Raw genomic sequence first — 21,514 nt, forward strand, 5'->3', positions numbered from 1 at the left:
TCACCTATTAGTTATGTGTATGCCATTCGTTGACAAGTGTAAATTAATTTAGTTCTAATTAGACATAAAACAAAAATGGAATGAAACATGTTATGTCATTAATTTGTTCTTGTTTCATTCCGTTTTCGCATCGTGCTCGTTCCGCTGCTACCTGTTCCCGTCTACTGAAACCAGTTTCAGTTTGCAACTATACGAAAAAACTAAGCATTTTGGGCTAACTTGTGCTAAGGAAAATTGAGAAAAATATGTACTCAAGATCGTTGCCAAGTCTAACAATCAAACTTGATGTTGGAATCAAAATGGTTTTCTAGGGTTTAATCGATATATTGAGAACGACTTGTGGTGCTCGCTTTTCTTTTGTTGAGATGAAGTTTCCACATGCTTCTGTTGAAAATATCAAAATAAAGGAGACATGCACATGGTTTAAAAACGATATTTCACCTAAAGGTCCCAAACTAAATATTTGGCGATTATATTTGGTAATTTGGATAAAGTTGCAAGTGTATACGAGATTCAATCATAATTTCACTTTCATAAATATACTAGCGAAGTCAATGTATTCTGAAGTCATTTATCATAGTAAATCTTATAATAATACATACTGGTGAAAATCTTTCATCGGCGAATCCTGACGAGCCAAATTTATATTTTGTTTTGACGAGAGTTTCTTGTACAGCAAGACATAGAACCCCACGCTTTAAAAAAAAACCATCAGGTTACAGCATGATCATACGTGTAGTTTTAATCATAATTCTTTTTGTCTTTTCCATAACAATTCGGAGTCAATCTGACGAAAGTGACGACAATACAAGCAGAGGCTGATCAATATTGACTATCTTCTGTAGAGCAAATATCAGTTGATTCTTATCCTCTTCATTACTCTTTGATCCTTCCAACTTGACCAGCTTTAGATTCCTTAGTTCTGTTGTATGCTTGCTCGCATTATCAGTAAAACTTACTTCTTCTTTTGAACTATAAGTATTCGCATCGATCTTCCAAATAATCAAATCAAGGTATTAATTAGCATGAAGAAACCAAAAAGTGTGAACTAACAAAGGTTTTAATTATACACTTACAGTAATGAAGAGGCTCTCGATTGAAGGGCAAAGTTTGAGAAAAGAAATCAAGAAATTATTATTTTCTTCTTTCATCGAGTTTTCAATCCACCGCAATTCATGTAACTTGTAGAATTGGAATGATGTCCAAGAAGAGGATATTGATGGTTTGATTAGTTCCTATAAATTAACAAAAAAAAAACAAAGCATATCCTAAAATGAAATAATTGTGGTAAGAACCTATTTCTTTCACAAGCTCGGTAAAGAATATCTTTGTTACCTCGTACATCCATCTACAAAGTGTAAGAGATTGAGAGTTCTTGATGATGAGCAAGAGGGGACCGATGTCCAAAGCATTGTTGTAATAGTTTGGACCTCGTCTTACATCCAAAATTGCATCGGTCAAGTTGAAATGTTCATGGATCTTGATCAACGGTAGAAATCCTTGGTAATTAAGAGTTTTAAGCTTACATGATCTGATATCGAGATATGTCAGCTGCGAGCAACCCGAGATAGATAAGTGAAGTAGCTTAGTTGGTGAATCAATAGTGAGAGAAGTCAATCCCTTGCAACCACAAATCTTGAGATTCTCAAGTAAAGAAAAATCCAAAACCATGGAAGAAACGACCTCGTGAGTAAAAGAATTCACCGAGTCTAAACAAAGCGTCTTCACCAAGAAACCGCTTGACTCGACAGATCTTGGGATCTGATCGTTGATATCAAGACGCCAGCTAAAGCTCTCTTCTTTCATAGAATCACCAGAGAAGAAGAAGCTCATATGCATGACGTTATGAGGTGCAAGAATAGTTGACAAGAAGGTTGACCTGTCAAGGTGTAACTCCAGCTTCCGAGTGTTTTTAGACGGATCGTGCTCGTCGAAGTCGTTGATGAAGCGAGAGACGCCGTGAGAGATGTCTTCGGTTGATCCGTTGTGGCTATGAGCGACGAGTAAGGCTTGGCTCCAAACGAACCTAAACTGTGTGGAGACTAAAGGGGTTAGTCTTGCGGACTCGAAAGGGAGGAAGCTGATGATGTAGAGAAGAAGCTCTAGAGGTAAGCTCGAGAGGATGTCTGGTTCGTGTTGGTCCATGATGATTGTGTGGTACTTACGGATTTTTTTGAGCTATATAAAACCCTGTTTCTCGGCGTTGATCATGCTCTTTTTGTTGTTAGACACACTTCTTTTATACATATATATTTTATTATATAAAAGCTACTACGTATATACGTACGTATGTACATCATAAGATGTCCTAATCATTATACGTATTTCATTATCTTTCCCCGTTTTAGCAATAAAAAATGTTTATCAAATTCAAGGTTGATTGGATTATGTGGCCGTGGCACAATTGCCTACAGATACAAATTGAGAATTTGAAACTGTTTCCTTCCAAGAGATCCGCTGATTGATTACTCCATCGTGAGATCCAGTCCATGCAATTCCGCTTCAAGAGACGTATTACATATTGATCAAATACTATGGTAAACTCCATTCAACAAATTTAATATATTTTGATAGAGTGTGATATGTATACATGATAAATACTTTAATCATAACACGAACTATATCCTCTGTTTTAAAATTTGATTTAATGAAGACATCTCATACTCCCATAACATCTACTCAAATGAATGTACACAAAAATATATTTTAAGATTATATGATTTACTAAACTTCTTTCTATTTCTATAATACTAGTATTACAACCTTTTTCTATTAATGTCTCTTTCTTTTTTTAATACAATTAAAATGTTATTTGAGAAAAAGCAGTTTCGTTGTAAAAGACACTTATTTAGTAAGTCACAAAGTCACAATGCATCTACTCATGTTTTAATTTAGTGAATTTAATTGAATAATTTTAAAACTAGATAATTATTACGTATTTAAATCATCCTTCACCCTAATCGGAGGAGCTGATGATGGTTCACTACAGCAGGCATGTAGTTAAACCACACTTCGCCTACATCCCTCACTACCCTGCTTCTGCGTTGTCTGCTATTTACATTTAGATCAGCCCCAAAGTACTTGTTAATATATCTTTAGGTTTGACATAATTTTCATGATCTATAATTATGAGATTTTCGTTGTCATCTTACATTTTCACAAAATGCGATATAAGAAAAACAATAAATCAGAGTTAGGAAATAGGTATAGAACAAAAAATCTCGTAAACCAGAGTTAAAACATGAGAATAGAACAAACTCACCAATGGATCTGATTTCACATAAACAGCAGTATAAAAGTATCCCCACTCTGACCATGACTCTCACTGTGACGAGGTCTGAGAACGCATCCAAGTGTCTCCTTCTCAATTTTCTCTAACTGAGCTATCAATTTATTGACCTATTAATGCACATTTATTATGTATGTAATATGACTAGTTTGATTTAGTTATGAGATTATGAATTAAGTTGAAGTGATAAAATGGATTGTTTGTGGGCTATCAATCCATAGTAAAACCAAATAAATAACTAGATTAAACAAGTTTTATGAAAAGAAAGCAATTATGCAATCGTAATTCAAGCAATCAATAGGATAAGCAATCAAATGAACTAACTATATGTAAAGGTTTGAAGGATAACTTCATGAGTTGGCTACTCTAGCTTCTAGTTAACAAATGAATTATTCTTGTTCTTAATGTAATCACATGATAGGCTCTACAATACATGTATTGATGTTTTGGTGCTTGGGAGGACGTTCATCTATTTCCACGATGAATATGCAAAAAATGCAAGACCTATCAATGGTTTTGAACTCAATCTGGCTGAAATGGAAACTATAAGTCATATTAACGGAACAAACGACTAATCGCTTGGATTGAGTATACTCTATGTAATTATTTTTATAAGGTCACAAGCAAGTAAAAAATTATCTGTGGACAAGTGTTTTTTTTTTTAATTTTATCTTGTGTATATAAACGCATATGTTCCTAAAATATCATTGTAAAGTAAAACCATAGAACACATATTTTTTTAGCATAAAAATAAATGAGTTGAGAGACAACATTATGATTAAGTTGGAATCGAAGATTTGAGCATTGAAGCTTGAATCACAGTACCAAAAGATGCATTCTTCTTCCTGATCTTTGATGGAGACGGAAGATGTTCATAGACTCAGACATTAGTTTACTTGTAACACTCAAAACGACTTAAAACTTTTGAAGTATGGCACATAAAATTACGATTTTTTTTCATCAACAACACACTTATTTTAGAAAAAAAAAAACCTCTTTGCTTAGTTGCTCAGTTAATTAACCATAGATATGATTGTCTCACATATATTAAATCAATTTCAATTTTTTTTTTCAATTATTCTATAAAATAATCAATAAAGCAGTAAAAAAAAAAAAAAAATTCCCCCTTAGCTTTTTCATTATTCAAAGAGTATTGGGCTTGGGCCGTTGTAGTAATTGTGACGCCTACCGACCCAGTTTTGATGCATCCACTTAAAATAAAAATCTCAAAGCCGATTCGATGCTTAACGAAAGGGTTTAATGGCGAGCTTCGATGCGAAGACGATCGTCAAGGACAAGAGATTCTGGGTCGCTTCCTTTCTCATCGCCTGGGCTGCTGGTCTCCAGGTGAATTGATTCCCACAGATTTTTACAGTTTCTAATAAGACCACACATTTTGTTTTGTAGGAATTTGTTATATCGTTTGATTCTTACATCGAGTTTTGTTAGCTCAAATCTTGATTTCGAACGTATTTCTGTATGGAAATTGTCTCAGGGCCACATGATGTGGCTGCAGAAGCAAGAGTCTTTCAAGCAGAAATTCGGAACAATCGATGAAGACGACAAGAAGTGATTCAGTCATATTAGCTGGAGGATTTCTTGGTCTCTGAAATGTAGCTGTTTTGTGAGCCTGAGGATGATTCGATTTGTATGAAATTTCATCTTTACAAACACAAAAATCATGCTCTTTTCTCTGGCTAATTTGGCAAATTCCTCAAAATTTCTGGAGTTGTTTGCTAGAAGAAGTTGCCATCTTCATATTGCAATTAGTCTCTGTAATATGTGTACAAGTCTAGTTTCAAGAACTTAATAAAGAGAGCTTTTTTATGTTAGTAACTGAGAGTGAGATAAGATATAGGCCTATTCTTGCTTAGAATATGAGAGGATCATGGATCTTGGATTTTGGATTCAGATCTTTGGATATTTCCTTTGGAATTTTGCTTTAATGTAGTCAATTTTGAAGGTTTTGAAGCGTTGTCTTCTTGGTGGCGTTAAAACCGTGAGCAAAGAACTACTTCAAAGACCGAAGTACTCAAAAGCTGATTGTTTGTGTTCCACAATACACAAGACCGGTTTCGTTTCATTAGACATCGCCTCAACATCCAGTTCTAGAACGTTGACAAAAAAAAACTAATCTTATTCTAAAGTCTAAAACAACAACACATCAAAAGGCTAAAAAAAGTCTGCCATTGGTCAAGATATTTTATAGACTTATAGTTTTGTGTACGTACACTTTCATCATAACTCCTTATACTAAAAACGATACAAAAATAAAAATTTTAGTTATAAAAAAGCTTAAGATATTTCATATGGGTTCTTGTCTGCTCGTACATTTTATTTTAAACCATTTTAGGCTTTGTATATATTCGAATCTTCATTTACATTGTGCTTCTAGATTTTTCAAACTTGACACCATTAAGAAAAAATAATATCTTTATAGACCAAAAGTTTTTAAATATGAACTTCACGCAAGTCCTCCAAGTTCATTCTCTATGGATGAACAAAACGTCAGCAGATGCATGCAAGTTGTTCTTTTACTTTTCTTTGTCAAGTATATGCAAATTATTCGAAATAAGATTGTTATGCATATATGATATGCACGACAAAAAAAGCATATATTATCTGCAAACGGTACCAAAGCGTAATTGTGATATTTTATCTCATTGTTTTCATATATACTTATTATTTTGATTTTATATACAATATATATAGACACATAAAAAATAATTAATTTTAAATTCTAAAAAGAAAATGCGATTATATCTCAAAAAAACAAAAATTAGTAAGCTGACCAAAACTCACAGCCTTTTTCCTTTTTGTACTTTCATATCCTTTTTTTTCCATCTCTCATATCTTAGCTCCTCTTTTTCAATTTTTTTTTTTAGAATTATGGAGACATTATGTAAAAATACGCCATAAACATAACCAATCAAACGCTAAATCAGAATTCTTCTATATAATATCATCTTTCTTTGGTTTTGAATGGTTGTAGGTGTAGCGGACAGAAGAATAACAACAGACCATTTTATGGATGGGTTTTTTTTTTATTCGCAGTCATTCAAACCCTTATAATTTCTTTTACGTTCTGTATCCATTTTCCTTTAATTTTATTTAACAAATTTTTCTATTGTTCTCTCAAGAATTTTATTTCCTCTTTACTTTACCAATGTCAAGTAGGATGGTAAAAGGATCTTGAAATGACTAACTTAGAATATTCGAACAAAACAGCACCATACACTGAATGCTCTTCAGCATGAAGCCTTTCTGTAACAAAAGTACAAATGCTGTCACATCAAGTACAAAACTATCTCCCACGTAGATGCTTTTTTTTTTTTTTTTTTTTTCACGTAGATGCTTTTCTTATGTGGCGATCAGAAACCGCGCAAACATACAGAATCTCTAAAACACATCCCGAATTCAACAACATAAAAAAAAATTAAAAAATAGTTTGATCCATTATGCTCCGTTACCAACTAGCGCATTACATCAAGCTCGTGCTCTAAAGCATTATTTAATTAATTTTCAATAACTTTTTTTGCAGATTACGTATGCAATGAAAGAAACATAAAGTAATTGTTTATATTACATAAGTGTATTTGTTGCAGATTTCTTGGCCAGCAGTTGGAATTATACGTAGGAAACCCACAGGATATTGAAGATATGTTATAAATCAAGAACTCAAAATTAAGCACTAGATATTAATTATTCGTAATAGGTACTTTTAGTAGTGCAAAACATTTTACATATCATAGCCAGATACAAAATTTAACAAAGCCAAAATTAGCATTACAAAAACAACATCACTCTTGACTTTACCAATCAGTACCGATCCAATATTTGGAAATCGGACTCATTGGTTTCTTTTATTATATTTTATAATCGCCGTTAATTAGTGCTTTGTTTATTCTAGACTAATTGGTGTTAGGCCTCGAGATCACAACACTTGCATCCTTTGTGCCCATTTCTACGTTTGCTTTCGACGAGAATGTCAAAATTTGTGGATTACTAAGTGGAAGTTCCTTGTCCAAGTCAAACGAATTTGATGGTTCGTCTTTGCTTTTTCCCCACAAAACCGAATAGAGTCCAATAACTATCACAATTGCTCCAAGAATCCTACAAACATTACGTAGATACTTGATTAATGAAACTTTAGAAAATTCATTAACCATTTTCAAGAGCTTCAAAAAGTTTACGTACCTCCCAAGGTACATGACTTCAGAAAGAATTATAGAACCCAAGATCGCAACAATGACCATGCTCAATGGATTGAAGGCAGTCACAAACACTGGTCCTCGAGTTTTCATTATTACTCCTTGAACGTAATAACCAATCCCCGAGCATATCACCCCCTGCATCAAATCACATTAATTAATTAAAATCATCCAATTTGATTTTGTACGTACATGACCGGAATCAAGCCCTAATTATATATTAGTATAGTTAAGCTTACACCATAAATAGCTGCTAATAATTTTGAATCTAGTTGGATTGCCCAAGCAGCAGGATTTCCCCTTTCGATGAAAAGTGCCACGATGGTGCTTTCAATAGACCCCATTAAGCATATGTAAGCTGTCAATGATAGCTCTACCGGGTAGGACTTAAGCGTGATCGCCTGCATAACGAGTCATTTGAATTTGTTTAATTAGTACAATATTAATTAACCGCCTATAATATATTGAATAATATGTAAATATTGGTCTTAATTTGAAGTTACTTGGAGATTGACAAAAGCGGCCCAGCAGATGCAACCGGTAGCTATGAGAAGTGCGCCTTTTGTAAGATCTGGTTTGACCCCGGGATTGGATGAGTCTTGATGATTTTCGTTAGGATTAGTCCAAGGCAAAGGAATTAAGGGTCCTTTCACAACAGTCATAAGCATTGCTCCACCAACTGTCACAATTGTCCCTATAATCTTGGCTTGGCTGTGTATTTTCCGGATGTTAACCTTCTCAAGTCTACACATCGAATATAATGATTATTAATTTAGACCCCAAAAAAAAAAAAAATTATCAACCACATTGAACAAAACTAAACTAAGTGTTTAATACCTGAAGATCCATGCCATAAGAAAGGCAAAGGCAGGAAGAACATTGGTCATTGCAGCTGTGAAAGTTGCTGAAGTGTACTTCATACCAGTGTAGTATAAGTTCTGATCCAGTGTTGGCCTAAACATGTATAAAACAAGTTGATTAAAATTCGTACTCAAAACATTAGAAATAAATATATAAAAAGTAGTAAAATTAATCTTACTCCAATAATCCAAGCACTAATATCTTAAAGAAGATGGGCAGAGTCATTTTTGGCCGCACTTTCCTGCTCATTCAAAAAATAAAATTAAAGTAAACTGTTCAGAAATCTAATTAATTTCTATCTAAAGAATACGTACGTAGACATCATGATGCAAGTACGTACTTACATTTAGGTATACAATACGTGAAAGCATACAGGCATGCATGACCATAACCCAAATTTTAAGAACATACGTCAAGTGAAAATACGATACCTATCCAAGATAAAAGCAAATGGAGCCATGAGTATTGTAGCGACGATATGGCGATATGCAGCTAGAACATGAGGGCTCATGCCTCGGTCCAGAGCGAATTTCGCGATGATCGACAGTCCAGCGTATCCAAATTGTAGAGATACAACAGTTAGGAATGGCTTCCATGTTTTTAAAGCCATATTATTTCTAAGTATTAAATTTGGTTATAAAGTGAGAAAGAGCAAATATGATGTAAGAAATAGCTGATGGAGAAATGTGGGAAGGGATTGGGTTGGTTATATAGGAGCGTTTTTTTTTTTCATGAGAATTTAGAAATTAAAATATTACTTTTCTGTTCGGAGGAATTCTAGGGATTCCACTAAGTAATGCAAGTATGATAGTGAGAGAATATATGCCATTCTTGCTATGTAGAATAATATAACATGCTATTGTTATTATCCCTTGTTCATAATATATAGGCGCTTACATTAAATACATAAGTAACTGATAGTCGTGATTATGATGGTAACATCAACTACAATTGTTAATTAATTATTTCCGGTTTGGTTCTTTTAACCAAGGGTTCTACCGTTTTAAATACCACTGGAGATCCCATAGACTTCACATATTTTTTTCCTACAAAAATATGAGCATGGTTAATCGTTATCCGATTGCTTTTCCTGCGCAGCTTAGGTGGAAGACGAAGAAGGCATAATATAAATAAATGTCAATTTATCGACATGCTCTAATATCCCAAATTCGCATGTCATGTTTTTATTTATCAAAATATAATTTGATATTTTCGTATAAATTTAGGTATTTTATCTTTTCAGTTATCTTACATATAGATAAATTGATTTTGGTAGAACAACTATAAATAAAATTACTGAATAAATTATTGGTCACTGTATTAGCTAGTTGCAATAATTGTTATGAACCAAAAAAATTTTTGATTCCTACCAAAAGAAATGATAAAAATGCCAAAAAAAGATATAAGAAGTCGGTAAAAAAAGGTAGCAAATGAGCATGATATTTAGCCAACATATGGGGATTACGAGATTCAGTTGAGGAACTCAGGAACACAAGTGGATGCCGATTTGTCTTCGTAGTTTTATGAAATAAGATAAGAAGAAATATAACGAATTATTCTTAACAAAAAAAGAGAGATATAACGAATAATTGAACCCACCGAATTAAATATAACTTCAATCAAGCTGGAAAAACAATTAGTATACGTGAATATATGTCCACTGTCCACATATGACATAACACATTAAATAAATGGAAAACCGCATAATGCATCCGAATCAGATCATATGTGGAAAAAAGAAAACAAAATAACTTTTGGCCAACGTCGTGGTTGAGGATTTCTGGCACTTTATGATTCTCTCCACCTGGAACCTATATCTCTCTACATAGAACAATAATGGTAATAGTTTTTTTTAAAAAAATAAGGGAATATATTTTGGTCAAAAATAAAAATAAAAAGGGAATATATACATATATCTGACGAAACCCAGGGGTTTAATTCCCGACAGCCTAATTTGTATATCGTATGCATATTCTGTGGCGAAGCGTCCCTGACGATATATATTCCCATCTTCAGTGTAATTTTTTTTTTCTTAACGTACTCAGATATTTAATAATTTCACTCGTTTTGTTGTTGCATTTTAATCTGTTCAGACTTCAGTATATAAGATTTGTCATGTTACTCATGATGGTTAGTGAAATTTTATGTGTGCCAGTACTTTACGTACAAGTTATAAAACATTAAATTGTGCTGAATCATGCGTATACATAACTCTCTTTTTTTTGTCAAATCGTGTATACATATCATGAACCTTTTTTCATGAAGATATGTATCAGTGAACATACACACAAAAATGGAAGAAGATGGAGTGATTATTTTGCTCTCTCCCACCATACACCAATTTGGCAAGCTGAGTTGACATCCAATTAGCTTAACTGAATTTTTGAAGTAGTCGATGCATCACAATTGATTTGATAGATGATTCATAACAAATATCATCATATTCTATTTTATTTTATTTTGTTCTTTACGATTGTTATTCAATATATATATATATATATATATATATCCAATGAAAAGATCTCAGATTTATCAGCCAAATTAGTAAAATCCAACTTTCCAAAAAAATATTCGATAACTTATAAAGATATCTAAAAACTGAGAGAAAAAAATTATGATAGATCTATTGCTTATCGGTTTGACGTTTTCAACATAAAATTAAGGAACTAGGGTTTGAGTCATTCCACTAGATTAAGATTAAGGTTGGTCACTATAAATGTATTAAAATAGTAAAATTAGTAGTCTAAAATTTCAGAATCCTTAGTTCCTTACCTAAAAAACTAACTCAATAAGAACAAGAAAATTCTCATATTTTTTGAAAACCGATGCTTCCCTAATATTTGTTTCCCCTTAAAATTCATTTTATCTTTGTAACACGGAAACGCCTCTCTAGTCTCTACTGTAGTTGTATACTTGTATTCCTAGTAACATCCAGTTGCACACCAAAAACAAAAAAAAGAGCTCTCTCTGACTCCGATACTCAACCGCTAGATTAAGATTTCTCCAACAACACTTAATTGGATCCACGTCAGCAACTGGAAGTAATTTATAATAATTTTATATCCAAGCACACAGTTAGTTTCCGTTTGTAAACTTTTAGTTAAGATTATGCAACTCTAAATCATGTTTAAAATGAGAAAAAGTTCAGAAAATGTATGAAGAATAATAATGTTTTAAATATAAGAATATCCGCCATAACAAGTGGTATAGTGCGGCCTAAAATTTATTCATCATGCCATTACCACCACGGCACCACCTGTGCAAAAATTAACTAATTTTTCTAATGTGACAACTAATCATAAGAATACCATCTTGATCATATTTTCTTAAATTAACAGCATTTGAGGCAATGAAACCAAAGAAGCAAAAGGAAAGTATGACTTACATTTTCTGAGAAAGAGTTTAGCATAGAGAGTGAAAAATAAAAAGGCGTGATACAATATAAAAAGAAAAGGTAGATTAGATAAGATAGTGCCAAGTCAAATCTCAGGTATGTGTTGGTGTGCTCTTCGGGGTTGGTTTCGTGGTTTAGGCTTTACCATTAATATATCACTCTTTGCTCCACTTGACTTTTAACATTTTTTTTTTGGTAATATCCTGTTCGATTTGATGACTTTTCCGATCTGTTTCAAGTTTTTGGATGTGGTCAATTACATAACAGCTAGGTGTTTCCCGCGAGTTACATAAGAACAACTTTTCAGACGTCGTTTTATTTATTTTTTTCCATTTGGGCCTTGTGATCTTGGCATCTTATCAGGTGTCGAAACATTTGGACGTCCGTGATATAACAGAGCAATGGAACGCTAAGGACATTATTTCTATAACCATTTTTGTATAACTTCAGTTTCAAATTTCACAGTTCATACTTCATAATCCCTTCATATAACTATTATTGAGGCCCATGCTCTGCAACAACAAATTTTAGTAACTAAAATTCAATAGATTTTGATAAAAAAAAAAACTAAAGATTCATATTGGGTTATGTGGATAAAAATTTTCGAATTATAATAAGAATCATTTTCTTATATAATCAAGAGGTTATGAGCCAAAACTTATATATCCGGTTCAAGTTAGTTTTAATTATTTTTATTCGTTCGAGCTGTCATTCAATCCGATAATTTGTTGGCATTGAATCCTGTATTTTTAAACAAATCAATCCATATCTTCTCTTGAACTACATTATATCAAAGCAACACTTGAGCTTTCATACCAAATACAATCTCAAATTGGAATTGCATTAGCTCATAACATTGCGATAAGGCTATATGAACAAATCACATTGGAAAGGAGTATACGTTGAATTTTTAAAATGACTTAACTAACTTGGTGTTTGGCAATGGCGTGGGATGAAAACACGGATAAAACGGCGAGGCAGAAGAAAGCAAAGAGAAGCATACTTGCTGATGCGTATCCTCTGCTGAAGAACTTATCCACAGGATTAGTCGAATCTAATGCCACCAATGCTATAATTGCATCTTTCAAATCTTTGCTCACTCCAAATCCAGCCGCTGAACCAGTTGCCACTAGATATGACATTATCTGTCCAAATCAAAATTTTCCATTAATTAGCAAACAATTTTTCAGTCAAGCTTTGTTTGTTAATAGAGTTGATAAGTCCAATACAAATAAAATTATACTACATTCATTTGTTTTTTCTTACTTACTTATGTTGAAATTGGTTAGAAGAAAATTATATACCTTGTCACCGTAAAAGTCGAGTTGATAATTAAACGGATTTTTTATTCTGGTGGCGAGTTCGGAGATTGTGAAGAATAGTTGTATGACGGCGTAAACTAGTCCGATGATGGCCGCTGAAAACATGTATCTTCAAAAACAAAAACAATAAAGAGTTAAGAAACTTCGGTTTAATAAACTTCCTATAGTCTAAGAGAAAAATTTATGAAAAAGAGTTACAAATTTTCAAGACGCCTGGTGACTTGATTTCTGACGTATCAATCGGCGCAAACAAAGCTTACACCAGATTTATTCGGCTCATGACATGTTTCTTTTTCCTTTTTTTTTTGTTGTACTTATGACATATTTTTAACTTCTTTAACCAAACTAACCAACTCGAATATAATTATACAGAAGAAGGAGGAAAAGAGAAGTCAAAAGGTTCGTTGGGTTTTACCTATAGGCATAAACATCTTTGAAATGAAATTTCAATGAATTTCCTTGAGATTGAATGGTGATGCTGTTGGTGCTGAGAATGATGACCGTTATAAGGAGGAACACCGCAGTTAAAACCCTAAGAAAAAGGACTACTACTCTGAAAGAAATCGGTGGTGGTGACGGAGATGGTGGTGCCATGTGAATAATAAGTAGCTATTAAGGACATTTAATGATACATCTTATAAACTGGTAATCAAAGAGTAAGAGGAAGATAAAAGCCTGACATGTTTGAATACAAATATCATTTTTTTTTCTTATAACTGACTAGAGAGATAGAAGTTGACTTTTGCTCGATGGGATAAGACCATTTAGTTGTTAATGTCAAACAAAAAAATTACGAATATATAAATCATATTGTAGTATATTAAAGTCGTGCTGAAACTCGATCACCACGTCTAGCTTACCAAATGGATGTCATAACTATATTTTTCTTGAATTTGTTTATATCTCAAACTTCAATCGTCTGGTTATTATATAGACAACTAAATGACCATTTTGTGTGAAAAAACAAAATATTTATGTATAAATGGTGTCTAATGTATACTATGTTGAATGATACCATTGATCCTAAAAATGCATCTTTTCAAGCTTTACTCTTTAGTGCCTCCAATTTTATCAACAAGAATCGCAACTAAATATGAGATCATCTGTCCAGATTATAATTAATAATTTATCTAAGTTTTAAAATACGAATTTTGAGCTTTCTTTATGAAGATTATCAATATAATATAGGAGTGGAGGTTGGGATTTCATATTAATACAATAACTAAATAACCCGCCAAATATTGTTTTATAGAAGTAGTAATACAAAACATAGCATTGAGAGCTATAGGTGACCAAAGAATCTTCAAAAGCGTATAATCTTATTAAACTTTACGGTTGGTAGAAGAGACATGTAGTAGACTGAATCAAGTATTTAAAATGATATGAGCCATGTTTATGAGGCTTGAATTGGTCGTTTGGAAAGAGCATGTGATGAGAACACTGATAAAACGGCAAGAGAGACGAAAGCAAAGAGAAGAAGACTTGCTGATGCATATCCTTTACTGAAGAACTTATCCACCGGATCTGTCGAATCAAATGCTATTAATGCTAAGAATGTGTCTTTCAAATCTTTGCTCACTCCAAATCCAGCAGCCGAACCCGTTGCAAGTAAATATGATATTATCTGTCCAAAAAATTAACAATCATTAACAAGATTTTCTGATTCAAATCAGTATGTGTATGTCTCCTCATTGCGTATACAACATAGATATACTATGGGACTAAGTTGAGATCTTGATAAAAAAATGCTTATGAATTATTTCTTCTTTTTATATTGTTTGTAAAATAATTGTAAATATAATAAGTAAAATATTTTATTAAATATTATGTTTTATGAAAAAATATAAATTAATTTTAATCGTCATACTAAATTAATTTTGAATAGTTAACTATATAATTTAAAAAACATAATTGATTATATGTAATACTACATAGTCACTTAACATATGAGTTAGGGAGATATGATTGTTTCATAATTACTAAAATTTCCTTTTATGACTCTTCTTTCACGCGATATATTTAGAGATAATATTCACTCAAATATTATAAATTAAATACCTTATCACCGTAAAAATCGAACGGATAATTAAGAGGATGTTTAATTCCTGTGGCGAATTGGGATATCGTCAAGAACAGTTGTACAACGGCGTAAAGTAGTCCAATGACGGCAGCCGAAAGCATATACCTTCATAAATGATGAATCAAGATATGAATAGAAATTGTAAGAGAAATGAAAAGAAACATTTCTTAAATTGGATAGAAATTTGTTTCCACAAGTCTTTCTGGTTTAAGAAAAAGGAAAACTGTAACAAGACCAAAACGGACTCCGTATCACAGAGAACAAAAATAAAGAAGCACATCAAGTTCATTATTTACCTATAAGCATAAACATCTTGAAAATGCATTTTTATAGACGTTCCTCGAATTTCGAGAGTGACGCTGTTGGTGCTGACGAGGACCACCGTAATGACGAGGAAAGCCGCCGTCAAAACCCTCAAGAGGAGCTGGACCGTCCTCAATAGAATGGACGGTGGTGATGGAGGTGGTGGCGCCATAGAAATAATCCCGTTAACTAAAATGGGTTTTACTTTACAGAGTAAGATGAAGATATATAATGGTGAGACATATGCAATGCATGCTAGATTAATTTATAGCCAAAATTATACGTTGACACGAGAAGAGTTGATTTTTGGTTAGGTCAATGTTAATATAAGTCGTGATGTATTATTGAAATGGTATAATCATGGAATAGAACCCAAAAAAAAAAGATCACCAGCCTACGATTAGTGTAATTTTTGCGCCGTAATAAGTTTGTATGCATATCAATCTACTAGACCAATAGATTCCTAGTACAAGTTTGACTTGGACACTTATCGGCGAAAATTCAAAGGGGTGTTTCCATCTAATTCAATAATACTGGAATTATAGTCGGCTATCAATTATTAGGTGCAAATTTCTATTCAAAAAACAAATTATTAGAATTTTTTTTCCAGTAATTTGAATGAAGTCCACTGGAAAAATTGCGTCCAAGTTACGATTGAAAAAAAGCACTTCATTATAACAAATTTGGAGTATATTTTTCGAGTAATTTGATATAGTCAACGAAGACTGAAAGGGATTGAGTCAACTCCGAAGAATCGTGGCCACATGCGTAACCGCGTTCAGAGCCGTAGTTTCTTCCGCATAATTGCTTAAAGAGGCGCTGTCATTTTTTGTCGAATGAAAAAAAAATACTGGACAAAACGGCTAATTAGTACCTGAACAAGTTCTGGTACCGTTTAGTACCCGAGAAAATTTGGTGTGCGAAATAATACTTCAACTCGTACATATTGGCAAATCGGTACCTGCACTCGTCTTTTTTGGCCGATCAGTACTTTGACCTTGTTTCCGTTAATCAACCCCGTCTATTTTTAAACGGGATGTGTCGAGTGCCACTGTGGCATCCACGTCACTATACCGTTTGGGCAAATGACAAAACGTCGTCGTGTAGGAATTATCGAGAATTAAAAAATTATAAGGTAAAACGACGTCGTTTAATGATTAGGAGAACAAAAAAAAAAAAAAAAAAACAAGACGCCGTCGTTTTATAATAGATCACCAAAACAAAGCGTAGTCTTCTTCTTCCTCTGAGGCTCGACCTGAAATTGGGGAAAAACAAAACAACAACAGCTAGGGTTTCGGTGGTCGAACAAATCAGTAAGGAATGGCTACATCATCGAATTCAAACAATTCCTCACGAATTTCAGGTAAGTTGGGAGTTGTCAATACACGCTTGTATTCTTCGGATAGCGATTTCCTCTGATTTCCTCTTGTTTATGTAGTTCTTCATGTTCATATTAGAAATTTGAATTTGTATTACAAATCTGCAGGGTTTAGTGTTGGTATGTCTTGTGGTGTTCCCAAAGGACTTACAGGTATGCCCATTACTTGTAGGTGTGGAGAAGTTTCTGTGATAAGAACTTCAGGAACACCTAAAAATCCCGGAAGACTTTTCTATTGTTGTCCAAAACGGTCGCAGAAGGTAAATTCAGTTCACAGATTATCATTCTTATTAGCGTTATTTGAATGAGGAGTAAAGAAAAACTTTCATTTTTGAGCATGAATTCATGATGTCGTTTTATCTGGTGCAAGGACAATTATCATTTGTTCAAATGGACAGATGAGGCTATGGTAGAAGAAATCTTTCAGGTGAAAGATATGATGCAGAAGTTAGAAGTCAAAACAAGATCTTGTGAAGCAAGGGTCAATTGCTTTGACAAAGAAATGAAAACCATGAAGACCATAGCTCGTGCGTATGAGAAAGAGGTCGAAGCAATGAAAACTGAGCTATGGTTTATAAATACTATGATTGTGTGTGGAGCTGTTGTGATCGGTGGTTACTTTTTTTTAGGGCTTAGTTAATTCTAGAAATCTTGATGTTTTGTTGTAATTTGTTGGATTAAAACTTCTATTAATGTTGGATATTGTAAGATTGAGTTGGATTCTAAAATATTTTGAATTGCAGAATTAAGACTGACAAATTTAAAATGATCATCCAAAGTTTAACACAGCTGGAACATTCAAACCAAAATAACTACAATTCGACTAAAGTCATGGTTTTAAACCAAAACAACAAAAACACCAAAACATCAAAACACCAAATAGTCATGGTTTTACAGCAAAACATCAAAGCAAATAACTACTACAAGGAGACTAAACACCAAAAAAGTATTCTCCTTTACTCTTGATTCAAGTTCTACCTGCAAAAAATAGCAAAATAATGGTTCAAACTCATCCAAATTTTTGCTCATCTAACGTCATCACAAAGATTACTCAAAAAAGAAGAATACCTGATCAATCATCCAAGACTTGAGAAGGTTGAGTTTGAGATGGACCTTCTCCACTATCGAGTGTCATAACCTCAGGGTTTGATGTCGCACTTTTCTTGGACTTCTTTGGCTTCCTCGGCTTGAAAGGGACTCCCGCATTTGGGCATTTGCTTGAGTTATGTCCTGGCATGCTGCAACGGTAACAATGGATTGTGCGGCCATGGTTTGATACCTTTTTACCTTTTGTTGGAGACTCGGTAATTGATTTCAGCCTCTTTGCAGGTTTTCTTTTCCTACCCTTAGTAATCTCTCTTGGAGGTGCTTCAATTGTTGGTTCACCACTGTCTTTCCAGAACTTCATCCCATTGACAGGCTCGATTGAATAAGTGTATTGATCCTGCCACTTGGTAGTTAAATACCAATCCGAAATCAAATCCTCTTTCTTGAAAGGAGCTGACCTTTGGTGTGAGACTTCAAAAAACAACCATCAATTCCAAATATTGGTCGACAATGCTTCTTCCATGTATCTCGAAGACCAGAAAAACACATGTAGAAACTATCAAATATTTCTTTCCCATTGTCTCCAATCACTGTCCGGACCTCCACTGTTGAGTCCTTATTTGTCCTGAATTATCAAAATAACAGAATTTAGCTCTTAGTACTTATTTAAAATAGTAGTCTACATTACTTACAGAAACAAATGCTTACTCTAGAATTTGATCCCTGTAGTCTTTTATCCTGCGGAATTGTTCGTCATACTCTTCATCAATCAATGTCAATGCTCTTTTTTTTGCTTTTCGACATTGGTCATGTGAAGGAGCCACATTGTATCGGCCATGTATCCTTTCTTGCATCACCATCGGCTTCAAGGTAGGATCTTCTCTCAGCTCATTGATAAACATGTCGCAAATCACACTCTCAGTGAGTATCTTACACCGCTGGTCTATGTAACAGGTATGCAACTCTTGAAATGTCTTAACCATATAACCAGAAACTCCTTCTTCGTAGGAGCAGTAGATTCTCCAAGAACATTTATCTATGCCACATTTAGCCTCTGCCTTTTTCGCTGCTGACTTCGTATACTTGATATTCCAACCACATTTCAATGCGTACTCCAAAACTGCTTCTCGGAACTCTTTCACACTTTCAAACACCTGACTTATCTTCAACTCTCCACTTCTTCTTATCCAATTCTCATAACAGTGTCTTCTGTTATCTGCTTCTTCGTTGTCTGACATTGGAGGAGTTTGTTTCCCAAATTCATCATTCTCCTCTTCATCCACAAATGTGAATAACACAGCTTCCACACGATCTTCCTCATGTCTTTGTTCTGCATCTCTATCTCGGGAACCATCTCTTTCTCCATCTCTTTCATCGTCTCTTTCATCATCTCTTTCATCATCTCTTTCATCATCTCTTTCATCATCTCTTTCATCATCTCTTTCATTATCTCTTTCATAATCTCTTTCCTCATCTCTTTCATAATCTCTTTCCTCATCTCTTTCTTCATGTCTTCCATCGCCATTCTCTGCAGTGTCCTCATCACTTTCCATATATAGCTCAACAGCGTTGGTCCACTTAGCCGCAGCACACATCTTTTGAAAATTCTCAATTCCTTCACACAAAATCTTTAGATCACTCAACTCTTCAAATGGCAATTTATACCACATTCTTCGCTGATACAGACTTATAGGTAGGTTTTGAAAAACTGTCTCAGGCGGTGTTATAACCTCTTGCATAGAACCACCATCGTAATAGACTGTCCCATCTTCTAACTTCTCAAATTTTCCCCCATGATATATGTTAAACATACAATCACTAGCACCCCTGAAAAAAAAAAGAAATAAAGTAATGCCTTCACCACGATTTTAATATTGCTCAGCATTAAACAAATGAAAACTAATAAAGAAATCAAAAGCAATAAACACTAAACAAGTAAAATCGAAATCTTAATTCTCTTGATTTACCTCATTTTTTACGAAATTTGGGCTCCCCCTAAGCACTCAACTTCGAATTCTGTTTTGATTTTTACACAGCTTCTATTTTGGCCAATGCTTCTTGCAGAATTGAAAGTGAAACCCTAATCCCCAATTTCAGGTTTTCCCTCGATGAAGAAGAAGACTATCCCGATTATCTGTTTTCAAAGAAAACGACAGCGTCTTGTTTATTTTTTTTGTTCTTCAAATCATAAAACGACGGCGTCTTGTTTTTTTTTTTTGTTCTCCTAATCATTAAACGACGTCGTTTTACCTTATAATTTTTTTAATTCTCGATAATTCCTACACGACGATGTTTTGTCATTTGCCCAAACGGTATAGTGACGTGGATGCCACAGTGGCACTCGACACGTCCCGTTTAAAAATAGACGGGGTTGATTAACGGAAACAAGGTCAAAGTACTGATCGGCCAAAAAAGGCGAGTGCAGGTACCGATTTGCCAATATGTACGAGTTGAAGTATTATTTCGCACACCAAAATTTCTCGGGAACTAAACGGTACCAGAACTTGCAGTTCATGTACTAATTAGCCGTTTTCCCTCTTTTGGGAAGGGAACCTTACTATTTCAAATTGTACTAGATTTTAAACCTGTGTGTCCGCACAGGAATGTTTTATTTTTTATTTCTAATATAAGTTGCATTTATTTTTTTTGTTTAGATATAATTTGTTTTTGTTATTTATTTTGTTAAATCAAAAAATTGTTATCATATTTTAATTTTAAACAGTAAAATTTGTATATTAGTAGAATAAGAGTATACTTTAATTAAGTATACATTGATCTAATGTTAATTATAAACTTTGTTATTATGTGAATTTAAATTTACATGTAAACAATCTTTATATCTATGAATTTGCTAATTCATCCGTTTAGTTGTCTTAAATCATTTTTAATATCTTACATGTTTTGACAAACTAACTCGTATAAAACTATAATTATAATTGTATAACCCTATAAATATTTACTAATATGGAATATTTGGATCAATTGATTATGAAAAATATAATAAGATATTTATTTACTATTTGTGCTATTAAAAAAATGTGTATATATATATATAAACGGGCTTACCTGTTAGTTTAATTGTATCAAATTATATATATATATATATATAACTCTAATCAGCTCGATCATATTATTTTATAATATAAATATTTATTAATTTCAAATATATGATATTTTAGACTGATTGTTTATGATAAAATACGATAAAATATTTATTAACTATGCATTTTTATAAAAATATTATTTAAATTTTAAATTTTAAATTAAATCTTTCCTGTATTTAAGAAATTCTATAGTATTAAAATTATTATCTAAATTTTTGTAATAAAATTTAATTATAATTTTTTTGATTTTTTGAATTTAAATTAAATTGAATGAAAATTTTTGTAACTAAATTTAATTAAATTTCTAAAAATTTGAAATTTGAATTAAAGATGACCTAGATTTTAGGAAATCTAAAAATATCTAAATTAATAACGAATTTTCGAAAATTAAATATAAAAATAATATAAAATATTATAAAAAAAACTTTGGGAGTGTTTGGATGCAAGCACTAAATGTGCTTCTGTTTTAATAGAATATATATTTATTCCCGAGCTAGATTCGAACCTGAGACCTTTGGACACAAT

General features: G+C 33.0%; 5 protein-coding genes across 5 annotated transcripts; 1 reads left to right on the forward strand and 4 right to left on the reverse strand.

The window, feature by feature from the left end:
- Positions 1–782: 782 nt before the first annotated feature.
- On the reverse strand, positions 783–2,145 carry LOC18027372 (F-box protein At2g39490). The gene is made up of 3 exons (XM_006411115.1): positions 1,336–2,145; positions 1,077–1,235; positions 783–992 (listed from the first exon to the last, which is right to left on the reverse strand). Exons 1-3 carry the CDS (start codon positions 2,143–2,145, stop codon positions 783–785), a joined length of 1,179 nt encoding a protein of 392 aa, XP_006411178.1.
- A 2,349-nt stretch (positions 2,146–4,494) lies between these two features.
- On the forward strand, positions 4,495–5,121 carry LOC112081483. The gene is made up of 2 exons (XM_024148234.1): positions 4,495–4,636; positions 4,785–5,121. The coding sequence occupies exons 1-2, from the start codon at positions 4,550–4,552 to the stop codon at positions 4,860–4,862; spliced, it is 165 nt and encodes a 54-aa protein (XP_024004002.1). The 5' UTR covers positions 4,495–4,549; the 3' UTR covers positions 4,863–5,121.
- Positions 5,122–7,001: 1,880 nt separating this feature from the next.
- Positions 7,002–9,020, reverse strand: LOC18027373 (WAT1-related protein At2g39510). Its single transcript, XM_006411116.2, has 7 exons — positions 8,793–9,020; positions 8,540–8,602; positions 8,338–8,454; positions 8,004–8,244; positions 7,740–7,901; positions 7,487–7,638; positions 7,002–7,402 (listed from the first exon to the last, which is right to left on the reverse strand). The coding sequence occupies exons 1-7, from the start codon at positions 8,969–8,971 to the stop codon at positions 7,201–7,203; spliced, it is 1,116 nt and encodes a 371-aa protein (XP_006411179.1). The 5' UTR covers positions 8,972–9,020; the 3' UTR covers positions 7,002–7,200.
- A 3,576-nt stretch (positions 9,021–12,596) lies between these two features.
- On the reverse strand, positions 12,597–13,763 carry LOC18027374 (CASP-like protein 4D2). Its single transcript, XM_006411117.2, has 3 exons — positions 13,493–13,763; positions 13,060–13,186; positions 12,597–12,900 (listed from the first exon to the last, which is right to left on the reverse strand). Exons 1-3 carry the CDS (start codon positions 13,669–13,671, stop codon positions 12,676–12,678), a joined length of 531 nt encoding a protein of 176 aa, XP_006411180.1. The 5' UTR covers positions 13,672–13,763; the 3' UTR covers positions 12,597–12,675.
- A 649-nt stretch (positions 13,764–14,412) lies between these two features.
- Positions 14,413–15,690, reverse strand: LOC18027375 (CASP-like protein 4D1). Its single transcript, XM_006411118.2, has 3 exons — positions 15,454–15,690; positions 15,136–15,262; positions 14,413–14,701 (listed from the first exon to the last, which is right to left on the reverse strand). The coding sequence occupies exons 1-3, from the start codon at positions 15,630–15,632 to the stop codon at positions 14,471–14,473; spliced, it is 537 nt and encodes a 178-aa protein (XP_006411181.1). The 5' UTR covers positions 15,633–15,690; the 3' UTR covers positions 14,413–14,470.
- Between the last annotated feature and the right edge of the window lie 5,824 nt (positions 15,691–21,514).

Source organism: Eutrema salsugineum, unplaced genomic scaffold, assembly GCF_000478725.1.
Source record: "Eutrema salsugineum unplaced genomic scaffold, Eutsalg1_0 scaffold_10, whole genome shotgun sequence".
Lineage (NCBI taxonomy): Eukaryota > Viridiplantae > Streptophyta > Magnoliopsida > Brassicales > Brassicaceae > Eutrema > Eutrema salsugineum.

What these genes read in the sequence shown, in the direction of transcription:
- LOC18027372 (XM_006411115.1), bottom strand. Translation starts at nt 2,145, where the DNA reads ATGGACCAACACGAACCAGACATCCTCTCGAGCTTACCTCTAGAGCTT. An exon ending in TTTGTAGATGGATGTACGAG is followed by an intron (nt 1,236 to 1,335) that starts GTAACAAAGATA and finishes GTTAATTTATAG; the next exon opens with GAACTAATCAAACCATCAAT. An exon ending in TCGAGAGCCTCTTCATTACT is followed by an intron (nt 993 to 1,076) that starts GTAAGTGTATAA and finishes ATTATTTGGAAG; the next exon opens with ATCGATGCGAATACTTATAG.
- LOC112081483 (XM_024148234.1), top strand. Translation starts at nt 4,550, where the DNA reads ATGGCGAGCTTCGATGCGAAGACGATCGTCAAGGACAAGAGATTCTGG. An exon ending in CCTGGGCTGCTGGTCTCCAG is followed by an intron (nt 4,637 to 4,784) that starts GTGAATTGATTC and finishes AAATTGTCTCAG; the next exon opens with GGCCACATGATGTGGCTGCA.
- LOC18027373 (XM_006411116.2), bottom strand. Translation starts at nt 8,971, where the DNA reads ATGGCTTTAAAAACATGGAAGCCATTCCTAACTGTTGTATCTCTACAA. An exon ending in CTTATGGCATGGATCTTCAG is followed by an intron (nt 8,245 to 8,337) that starts GTATTAAACACT and finishes TTCGATGTGTAG; the next exon opens with ACTTGAGAAGGTTAACATCC. An exon ending in TATTAGCAGCTATTTATGGT is followed by an intron (nt 7,639 to 7,739) that starts GTAAGCTTAACT and finishes GATTTGATGCAG; the next exon opens with GGGGTGATATGCTCGGGGAT.
- LOC18027374 (XM_006411117.2), bottom strand. Translation starts at nt 13,671, where the DNA reads ATGGCACCACCATCTCCGTCACCACCACCGATTTCTTTCAGAGTAGTA. An exon ending in AAAGATGTTTATGCCTATAG is followed by an intron (nt 13,187 to 13,492) that starts GTAAAACCCAAC and finishes TTGTTTTTGAAG; the next exon opens with ATACATGTTTTCAGCGGCCA. An exon ending in TCGACTTTTACGGTGACAAG is followed by an intron (nt 12,901 to 13,059) that starts GTATATAATTTT and finishes TGATTTGGACAG; the next exon opens with ATAATGTCATATCTAGTGGC.
- LOC18027375 (XM_006411118.2), bottom strand. Translation starts at nt 15,632, where the DNA reads ATGGCGCCACCACCTCCATCACCACCGTCCATTCTATTGAGGACGGTC. An exon ending in CAAGATGTTTATGCTTATAG is followed by an intron (nt 15,263 to 15,453) that starts GTAAATAATGAA and finishes TCATTTATGAAG; the next exon opens with GTATATGCTTTCGGCTGCCG. An exon ending in TCGATTTTTACGGTGATAAG is followed by an intron (nt 14,702 to 15,135) that starts GTATTTAATTTA and finishes TTTTTTGGACAG; the next exon opens with ATAATATCATATTTACTTGC.